Source organism: Oncorhynchus mykiss, chromosome 18, assembly GCF_013265735.2.
Source record: "Oncorhynchus mykiss isolate Arlee chromosome 18, USDA_OmykA_1.1, whole genome shotgun sequence".
NCBI classification, from domain to species: domain Eukaryota; kingdom Metazoa; phylum Chordata; class Actinopteri; order Salmoniformes; family Salmonidae; genus Oncorhynchus; species Oncorhynchus mykiss.
In genome coordinates, this window is record NC_048582.1 from 67,108,087 (window position 1) to 67,119,085 (window position 10,999).

At 45.8% G+C, this 10,999-nt stretch overlaps 1 protein-coding gene across 1 annotated transcript; it reads right to left on the minus strand.

Annotated features, from left to right (window-relative positions):
- Nucleotides 1-491: 491 nt before the first annotated feature.
- sox4a (SRY-box transcription factor 4a) lies at nucleotides 492-4,497 on the minus strand. The gene has a single exon (XM_021572761.2). It carries the CDS (start codon nucleotides 3,947-3,949, stop codon nucleotides 2,789-2,791), a length of 1,161 nt encoding a protein of 386 aa, XP_021428436.2. The 5' UTR covers nucleotides 3,950-4,497; the 3' UTR covers nucleotides 492-2,788.
- Nucleotides 4,498-10,999: the final 6,502 nt, after the last annotated feature.

Genomic DNA, 10,999 nt, shown 5'->3' on the forward strand with positions numbered 1-10,999 from the left:
TATGCACAAGCACACAGACAAAAAGACACACACACACACACAAAGTCAGACACACAGACACACCTGCCTTCGTCCCCTTCCCCCAATTAAGTCATGTCGAGGAAATGTTTGGCAGAAGCTCCTCCATCCCAAATAGCTGGCTGCGCCCCTCACACACGCAGGCACATAAATGGCGTCCCCAGCTAATTGTGTGCGACCTCCTTGGTCTTGGATACAGTGTTGCCGTGGCAGCCGCGTTTTCTCCACGTGGCGATTGATAGAGGAGCCACTCCTATTGATCTGAGACATAATTCAGCTCAACTCAAACGTGCACTGGCATACAAAGAAACACATTTTACTGAACCCCTTATTTTCCTCTAAGACGAGGACATATTTTGTGGCAAGGAGTGGCATGATTGTACAAACACACTGGTACCCAGGCTACTGTAATGAATTGCCAGCCGCCTACATTTTTCCAATAAATTAACGCAATGAGGACAGAAACAGAAAGATTCAGTTCCAGCTGATTTTTATTTCCGTCTTGGAAAAAAAAACAAAACAAACAAACATACAAACAAATAAAAAAAATGCTCTGTAATAGAGGTCTGAGGCAGTCGTTGACCCGATTGGCTGGCGTTGAGTTCTATATTCAAATGAGATATGGTACGATTGGAGGAAACATGATCATACACACAGCATATTGCACAAATGGAGAAAAAAAAAAAAATGAAAAAATAAAGATCCTGGACCACAATCATTATAAACATCATAATGACAAAAGATGGCAATTTTAGTGTCTGTCGTTGATCATTTTACATAGAAACACAATCGTATCTGCATTATAGTACAGTCAATAAACATAAATATCCTCGATATTCTTAAAAAAAAAAAATCTAAAACACAACAGCTATACATATACCTGAATCTGAAATACAATTGCTAATTTGCCATGCCATAATACAGGAAAAACAATTAGCTAGCTAGTCTTAGCCAAGTAAGCCAACAGGTAGAAAAACGATTAAATACTCTTATTATGCAATTGCGCAATGATAGATGATCGAAGCACTTCATACACCTTTCTCCACCTCCCTCCACCTCCCTCCACCTTTCTCCACCTCCCTCCACCTTCCTCCACCTCCCTCCACCTCCCTCTGACTCAAATAGGCATTTATAATGTGTGAGTGTCACATTCCATCCAGTGGTTTCAAATCAAACCTATCAACAAAAGCATACCGATGTTTTCCTCTCAATCCAACAGCATCTCTATCTCTCTCTTGAACAATTCTGATATACTGTAGCCTGGGCGCCAGTCTGTTTGTGCCATCGTGCCACTCCTTGACAAGCACTTGACAAGATAGCACAAATACATCTGGGTCCAAGTTATGCAAATCCACTGTTGAAACACAGTCACTGGGTGCAGCTGACGCTCTGGTGACGTAGCGGGGTGTCGATGTGTTTACTTGGCTGGTGTAAATACAGACACTGTGCCTTTAAGAAACACGTGGCGCGATACTGTCAAGTGTAAACATTGTATAAAGGAGCAGAATATATGTGACAACGGACCCTCTGGCTTTGAACATCGGGAATCAAAGCAACCACCCACTGGCACTCCCTCCCATAGATATCGTACAAAAAAATACACATATAGAAAAATGACACACTTACTGAGTTCTCCTTTAAAAAAAGTGAGAGATATCGACATTTTAAATAAGATACACTTCTAGCCCTCCTGCACAGGGATACAGCCAGGTGCATGGTTTACACACAAACAAGACCTATTATACAATAACAATACTTCAAAGTATTAAAAAAAAAAAAAAACATGTTCGGCTGGTGTAAATACATCGATATATATAAAAAAAAACGTCATCTGATATAGAATAACTACAGCCAGATGTGCTAGGCGTTGCGCAGTAAGGGAATTGGTCCTGAAATGTGCATTCAGAGTGTAAAAGGTTTCAGAGAAAAGATTCTGAGTTTGAGTTGTTAATTCATTAAAAGTCCTGCCGTTGAGAGGAAAGCTGGTGATTGTGAACTGTGTTCCGTGATCGCACACACACACACACACACACACACACTCGCGCGCTCACTCACACACGCACACACAATCAGCGCGGTAATGACATTGTAATAAACATATTTTCAGATGCATCAGTCAATGTAACAGTGCAGACTACTCCACAAGGGAGCGCATGCATGTTAAGCTTCAGGAAAAACCCCACCTGAATATCACCTACATAAACCCCGCCCACACAGAGAACAACAACTGAAGTGGGTCACTTATACTGCTTTCATCTCCATGGCAACATCAAGCTCTCCAAAAGCCCATTTACCCATAGTCATGTTCACCATCAAACTAGAAACCTCCTCCTGCCAGCCGGTTGAATACTTCAGTTCAGTAAGTCTGTGTGTGTGTGTGTGTCTGTGTGTGTGTCACTTCTAAAAGAGGCGTGCTCAGAGTCCTTCTCTCTTCTCTCTCCAAATGCAAGCGATGCACTTTCCTTCTGTTCGGCGCACCAGGCAACAATGTGCCCTTGTCTGTCCCCGGTTCCTGTCTTTGTCAATACCCACATGGAACAGACGATTATGTTTTTATACACACATTCTGCACAATTTAACCTAAACACATGTCATTAATATTAGGCTATTCTTTCCAAAACGAGGGTTCGTTTAGCTCACATTTCACTCTCCCTAATAATCTGAAAGAATGTCTGAAGATTCTTCTTTCACACTCACTGGGTTTTAGTTTTGCGCGGGGCGGGGCTTCTCTTTCCCTCTTGTTCTCTGTGGTCTCTCTCCTTTCCGCCGCTCAGTAAGTGAATACGAGGTTGGAGATGGTGGACTCCAGCCAGTCTCCCGAGATCATCTCGCTGACCTCGGGGGTGCAGTAGTCGGGGAAGTCAAAGTGAGATCCCGCCCCACACTCGCCGAAGCTCCAGTCCAGGTCCCTGTCGAGCTCCGACTCACATGGCCCCATGCTGCCCAGAGACATGCTCTCAAACCCGGGACTCGGCTGTAGCTCGAACCGCTCATCCTCCAGCTCTTCATCCGAGGAAGAAGAGAGGGAGGAGGAAGAGGAGTGAGAGGCGGACGGGGTTGGAGAGGACGCACGTGTGTACCTGAGGCGGACTGCCGATGATGGTGAGGATGTTGAAGGGTTGGAGGAAAGTGCTTTGTTCGCCCCCGTCGCCTGGTCTTCATACAGGCTCATCGGGTCACAGGACTCAGACGAGCTGCTCAGGGCGGGACTCCCTGGGACTCCCACAGAGGGTGGCCCGCTGTCCAAGCTCCCTCCCCCACTAAACATGTAACCGCGCCTGGCTGGCTTGTCTGGTATCTGCCGGGCACCAGTCACTGACCTGGATTTGTAGAGCGTGTGGTGATCCGCGGGAGACGCACACTCTTGCCCCTGGGTAGGCAGCTTGACGCTCCCCTGTCCCGGCTTGGGCACTCTGCTGTTCCCCCTAGACCCAGAGCCTCTTTTCGATGAGGACTTAGAACCCCTGCTCCTATCCGCGCCTTTCTCTCCCCTCTCCCCCCGCTCTGTCTTGGAGCTGGGCGTCTTAACCTTCTTCCGTGGCCGATACTTGTAGTCAGGATAGTCGGCCATGTGCTTGAGTCTCAGCCGCTCTGCTTCCTGGATGAACGGGATCTTATCTGTGTCTTTGAGCAGTTTCCAGCGCTTGCCCAACCTCTTGGAAATCTCAGCGTTGTGCATGTCCGGGCTCTGCTCCATGATCTTTCTCCTCTCGATCTGAGACCACACCATAAATGCGTTCATCGGTCTCTTGATGTGTCCCGTGGGGGTTTTACACCAGGCGACGTTGCCTCGGTCCCCTCCCGTGGAGGATAGCGGAGACCCGGGAGTCGGAGACGCGTCCATGTCCAAGTCCATATCTCCGGTATCGGTGCCGTCCCCACCAGGAGAGAATGAATCTGTGCTCTCTGTGTGGCTCATGTGCTGTACCATCGTTTCTCTTTCTTTCTTTCTTTCTCAATCTCTCGGTTAGACAGAAAACGTACCAAAAAAAGTGCTGTTCAGAATTATGTTATGGTGACAAAGTGCGTAAAAGTTGCCAATGCTGTTATATCATCGGTTTTCTTTCAGTCACTCAATAAACGTATGTTTATGGAACCACACTGGACGGATTGCGTAAAAGTTATTGCAAGTCTCCTCTATCTTTCAGTCCGTTTTGGAGACGCTGCGCAGTTAGTCGCTAGTGCGAGTATATCTTCAAAAAAAAGAGAGAACGAAATAACACGTTAAAATCCTTCAACGTTCTGCAATCAAACGTTCAACTGCCAGTGCGACTGAAAACTCGCCCTGCGATACCTAGAGCACTTCGCTGCTGAAAACAACACTGCAACTTTCCTATGAGAGGTATAATATCGCTGTCTGCGCAGCTCGCCTTAGCAGTGACAGAACCATGTGGAAGAATGGAAGTGTCGCACTTTTTCATAGTCCTCTCTTTCCTTATCGGTCTGCCAGTATACTGTAAACATAACGTTCAACACTACACAGTTTTATATCCCCTTCGCGAGAAATAAAGGCTACACTAATCAGCCAATCACAGGCTGTCTCTATCCTGTTTTTGTCCAAAACCACGCCCAGTCGGAGTCCATTGGCTGAATAAACCGTGTAATAATAATCGGTCTGCAATGAACATTCGTGTATCTGACCTCATTCCTGTCTGACCGAACCCAACCGAGAGTCAAAACTTCGCAGTCCTTCCTCTGCCGCCTTTCTCAAAAATAAGACCCATGCTTATAAATAGAAATGCATTAGTTCAATGCAATGTGGATTAAGTTAATCTGGAATTAGATTATATAAATACAAAAGAAAGTAAACTATTTCAGTAAATGTTATTAAATGGTATATTCTATTAAACCAACGCCAGCCATGACAGGGATCGAAAAGACATGATACAATATACATTTATAATATAAACGGATCTTTGTTTATTAATGAAATCTCATAAAGAGTACCCATTAGATAAATCATAACACAAGCATCCACCAACGTGTTTATTGTTGCTCTAACAAGGTTATTGTTTGAGCGCACATGGTCCCTACAGTTTACAAGGCCATGCGCTCATAACACAGGTTGTTATTGTTCTCTCTCTCAGCTGCGCTCTGGTTGGTTAAGCGGCATCGCTAGATGTCAGCGTAGAGCCAGAGAGAAAGTGATTCATGTTTTCACAGGCGTGTGTTTGTGTGTGTATTTTTTTTTTGTGTATGTGTGTCTATCTGTGTCTGTGTGTGTCTGTGCACCTACCTTAAATAAATCATACATTTGAATATCAATTCCTTGTCAACCTGTCTTCATCATGATACTTTGGTCTAAAGTAGTGCACTACTACCCTGTAGACCCTGGTCTAAAGTAGTGCACTACTACCCTATAGATCCTGGTCTAAAGTAGCGCACTACTACCCTATAGACCCTGGTCTAAAGTAGTGCACTACTACCCTATAGGTCCTGCTCTAAAGTAGTGCACTACTACCCTGTAGACCCTGGTCTAAAGTAGTGCACTACTACCCTATAGACCCCGGTCTAAAGTAGTGCCCTACTACCCTATAGACCCTGGTCTAAAGTAGTGCCCTACCACCCTATAGACCCTGGTCTAAAGTAGTGCACCACTAACCTATAGACCCCGGTCTAAAGTAGTGCCCTACTACCCTATAGACCCTGGTCTAAAGTAGTGCACTACTACCCTATAGACCCCGGTCTAAAGTAGTGCACTACTACCCTATAGACCCTGGTCTAAAGTAGTGCACTACTACCCTATAGACCCTGGTCTAAAGTAGTGCACTACTACCCTATAGACCCTGGTCTAAAGTAGTGCACTACTACCCTATAGACCTGGTCTAAAGCAGTGCACTACTACCCTATAGACCCTGGTCTAAAGTAGTGCACTACTACCCTATAGACCCTGGTCTAAAGTAGTGCACTACTACCCTGTAGACCCTGGTCTAAAGTAGTGCACTACTACCCTATAGACCCTGGTCTAAAGTAGTGCACTACTACCCTGTAGACCCTGGTCTAAAGTAGTGCACTACTACCCTATAGACCCTGGTCTAAAGTAGTGCACTACTACCCTATAGACCCTGGTCTAAAGTAGTGCCCTACTACCCTATAGATCCTGGTCTAAAGTAGTGCACTACTACCCTGTAGACCCTGGTCTAAAGTAGTGCACTACTACCCTATAGGCCTGGTCTAAAGCAGTGCACTACTACCCTGTAGACCCTGGTCTAAATTAGTGCACTACTACCCTGTAGACCCTGGTCTAAAGTAGTGCACTACTACCCTATAGACCCTGGTCTAAAGTAGTGCACTACTACCCTATAGGCCTGGTCTAAAGCAGTGCACTACTACCCTGTAGACCCTGGTCTAAAGTAGTGCACTACTACCCTATAGACCCTGGTCTAAAGTAGTGCACTACTACCCTATAGGCCTGGTCTAAAGCAGTGCACTACTACCCTGTAGACCCTGGTCTAAAGTAGTGCACTACTACCTTATAGACTCTGGTATAAAGTAGTGCACTACATTGGGAATAGGGTGCCACTTGGGACACAGACACATTACCTTGCTGTTATTCTCCATGAGTAGCCCACACAGGGAATCAGTTAAGAAGGGCCGGACTGGGGTTGGAGCTCAACAGTATCATTCCCATGGACAGTAAGAAAGAGGCTTCTCCTTTGTCCTAACTGCAGAGGAATGAAGCTACCAATTTGACTTAAGGTCATGCACAATGGGGCCTCTAAGTTTTTTTTGTGTGTGTGCGTGTGCATGTGTGTGTGTGTGTGTGTGTGTGTGTGTGTGTCTGTGTGTGTCTGTGTGTGTGTGTGTGTGTGTGAATACTTATCTTGTTTAACTAAGTGAAGGGGACTTTCCAACCAGTTCAAACTTTGAAATCCTGGAAAAACTCCAACTCAGTTATAACAGGCTTGTTAGAAACTGAATGACTCACTGCACACACACACACGCACACACACACACACACACACACACACACACACACACACACACACACACACACACACACACACACACACACACACACACACACACACACACAGACACACGCACGCACGCACACACACACACACACACACACTGTGTTTAGCTGACCAGTTTCTGTCCACTGAGTCATAGGCAGACTGCATGTTCTGTCTGCTGTGTGTATGAATGTGGCAGACAGCACAGGTGGTCAGTTCTCACCCCACATTGTTACTGTTACCAGCCACTGATACCAGAAGGCCCTGCACATTACACAATCTTTAAAAAACATCATGAGGATGAAAAGAGAGGGACAGCTGGTATGAAAACAGAAAAATAGGAGGGAGAACAAAGGAGAACAAATGGAGACCAGAGGGAGACCAGAGGGAGAACAGAGAGGGAACAGAGGGAGAACAAAGGAGAACAAATGGAGACCAGAGGGAGACCAGAGGGAGACCAGAGGGAGAACAGAGAGGGAACAGAGGGAGAACAAAGGAGAACAAATGGAGACCAGAGGGAGAACAAAGGAGAACAAAATGGAGACCAGAGGGAGATCAGAGGGAGAACAAAGGAGAACAAATGGAGACCAGAGGGAGATCAGAGGGAGAAAAAAGGATAACAAATGGAGACCAGAGGGAGATCAGATGGGGATCAGAGGGAGACCAGAAGGAGACCAGAGAGAGATCAGAGGGAGAAGAAAGGAGAACCTACACCAAGAGGACTTACACCAAGAGGACTTACACCAAGAGGACTTACACCAAGAGGACCTACACCCAGAGGATTCATACCAAGAGGAACTACACCCAGAGGATTCAAACCAAGAGGACCTACAACAAGAGGAGTCATACCAAGAGGACCTACACCAAGAGGACCTACACCCAGAGGATTCATACCAAGAGGAACTACACCCAGAGGATTCATACCAAGAGGTCCTACACCAAGACGACCTAAACCAAGAGGACCTACACCAAGAGGCTTCATACCAAGAGGACCTACACCAAGAGGAGTCATACCAAGAGGACCTACACCAAGAGGCTCTACACCAAGAGGTCCTACACCAAGAGGTTTCATACCAAGAGGACCTACACCAAGAGGACCTACAACAAGAGGATCTACACCAAGAGGATTCATACCAAGAGGACCTACACCAAGAGGGTTCACACCAAGAGGGTTCACACCAAGAGGACTTCCACCAAGAGGGTTCACACCAAGAGGTCCTACACCCAGAAGATTCACACCAAGAGGATTCACACCAAGAGGACCTACACGAAGAGGATTCACATGGAGAGGTCCTACACCCAGAGGATTCACACCAAGAGGACCTACACCCAGAAGATTCACACCAAGAGGATTCATACCAAGAGGACCTACACCAAGAGGTTTCACTCCAAGAGGACCTACACCCAGAGGATTCACACCAAGAGGCCCTCCACCCAGAGGATCCACACCAAGAAGACCTACACCCAGAGGATTCACACCAAGAGGCCCTCCTCCAAGAGGATTCACACCAAGAGGCCCTCCTCCCAGAGGATTCATACCAAGAGGACCTACACCTAGAGGATTCACACCCTGAGGCCCTACACCAAGAGGATTCACACCAAGAGGATTCACACAAAGAGGACCTCCACCAAGAGGATTCACACCAAGAGGATCTATACCCAGAGGATTCACACCAGGAGGATTCACACCAAGAGGACCTACACCAAGAGGATTCACACCAAGAGGAGCGACACCCAGAGGATTCACACCAAGAGAACCCAGCCCCAAATGATTCACACTAAGAGGACCTACACAAGAGAGGTCACACCAAGAGGACCTACACCCAGAGGATTCACACCAAGAGGATCTACACCCAGAGGATTCACACCAAGAGGACCTACACCAAGAGGACCTACACCTAAACCACAAAACCACCAGCCACATCCTCACCTCAACCAGTCGACCCCTCCCCAAACAAACCCTAGCCACACCCTACGTAGCCCCCCCCCCGGACCAGTCTTATGCCCCCCCCCCATGCCCCCCACCCCTGCAGCAAGGAGATCAACATTACATATGCCCAGCAACAGGTCCAACCCCCACTAATATACCCCCCCAAGCACCATCCTGCGACCTAGGAGGTATGTATCAGATGCTCAACACGCTCTGCTCACACCTACTGTGATGGTCCAGGCCTAAACCACACCAAAACAACACTAGACACTATGGAACACAAAGCTTTTACTGTCTCATCCTGGAATATACAAGGTCAGAGGTCATCTGGCTTTGGCCTTAAGAGCAGGAAATCAGACTTCATCAAAGAAATTGGAAATATTGACGCTGTCATCCTACAGAAACCTGGTGTAGAGGAGATGGACCCACTGGTTGGCCTCTAGTTTACAGAGAGCTGGTAGTCCCATCCACCAAACTACCAGGTGGGTGGTATAGAGGAGATGGACCCACTGGTTGCCCTCTAGTTTACAGAGAGCTGGTAGTCCCATCCACCAAACTACCAGGTGTGAAACAGGGAAGAGGCTCAGTGGGTATGTAAATCGGATATAGAGCAGACCTAACCCACTCTATTAAATTAGTCAAAACAGGAACATTTTGGCTAGAAATGAATAATCTTATGTTGACAGAGAAAAATGTCCTCATGTATATTACCTATATCCCCCCAATATAATCCCCATACTTTAACTTCTCCATCCTAGAGGGGGAGATCAACCATTTCCAGGCCCAGGGACATGTACTAGTCTGTGGCGAATTAAATGACAGAACAGGACAAGAGCCCGACACCCTCAGCACACAGGGGGACCAACACCTACCTGGAGGTGACAGCATTCCCTCCTAAATATGCCCCCCCCCTAGACACAACTATGACAAAACAATCAAGAAAAACGTGTCACAAGCTCTGTCGCACACAGGTGTCCTGTACATGGTCAATGGTAGGGGACTCTTACGGTAGATACACCTACATATTATCCCTCGGCAGTAGTACTGTAGATGACTTTATCACTGACCTCAACCCAAACACTTAGAGCGTTCTCAGTCAGACCACTGACACTCCTTTCAGTTTACAGCAAAATCACAGTCTATTTGAACAGAGCAATGATCAACCATGAGGCATCAAAGCCAAAGGAACCGAGTAGTATTAAGAAATGCTACAGATGGAAGGAAAATAGTAGACAAACCTACCAAAAAAACAATTAGGCAACGACAAATTCAATCCCTTGTAGACTGAATTGCCAGGACAAAAGGTTTCACTCTAATAGTGAAGGTTTAAACTTAGATAACCTGAGCAGAATTTTTGACCTCTCAGCTTCACTATCAAACATTTTTCAAGCAGACAACCAAAGAAAACAACAATGACAAATGGTTGGACGAAGAATTCAAAAAACTTAAGAAAGAAATTGAGAAAAACCTATCCAAACAAAAACCTAGAATCCCAGGAAACCTGAGCCTGTGCCTTCACTATGGTGAATCACTAAAACAATACAGAAATACACTAGGGAAAAAGAAGGAACAGCATGTCAGAAATCAGCTCATTGTAATTAAATAATCCATAGACTCTAACCACTTCTGGTTAAATTGGAAAACAAACAACAACACGAAGAGTTATCAATGCAAAACGGAGATGTATGGGTAAACCACTTCTCCAATATATCTGTCTCTATAACAACGAACAAACAGCAAAAACATATACATGATCAAATACAAATCTTAGACTCAACTATTAAAGACTGCCAGAACCCACTAGATTCTCCAATTACACTGAACAAACTACAGGACAAAATACAAACCCTAAAACTCAAAAAGGCCTGTGGTATCCTAAATGAAATTATAAACATTATAAAAAAAAATACAGACCACATAATCAGCATAATCCTAAACTCTGGCATCTTCCCCAATATTTGGAACCAAAGACTGATCACCCCAATCCACAAAAGTGGAGACAAATTTGACCCCAATAACGACCGTGGGATATGCGTCAACACCAACCTTGGGAAAGCTGAAGTCAAATGTCTACTGTTTGCTGATGATCTGGTGC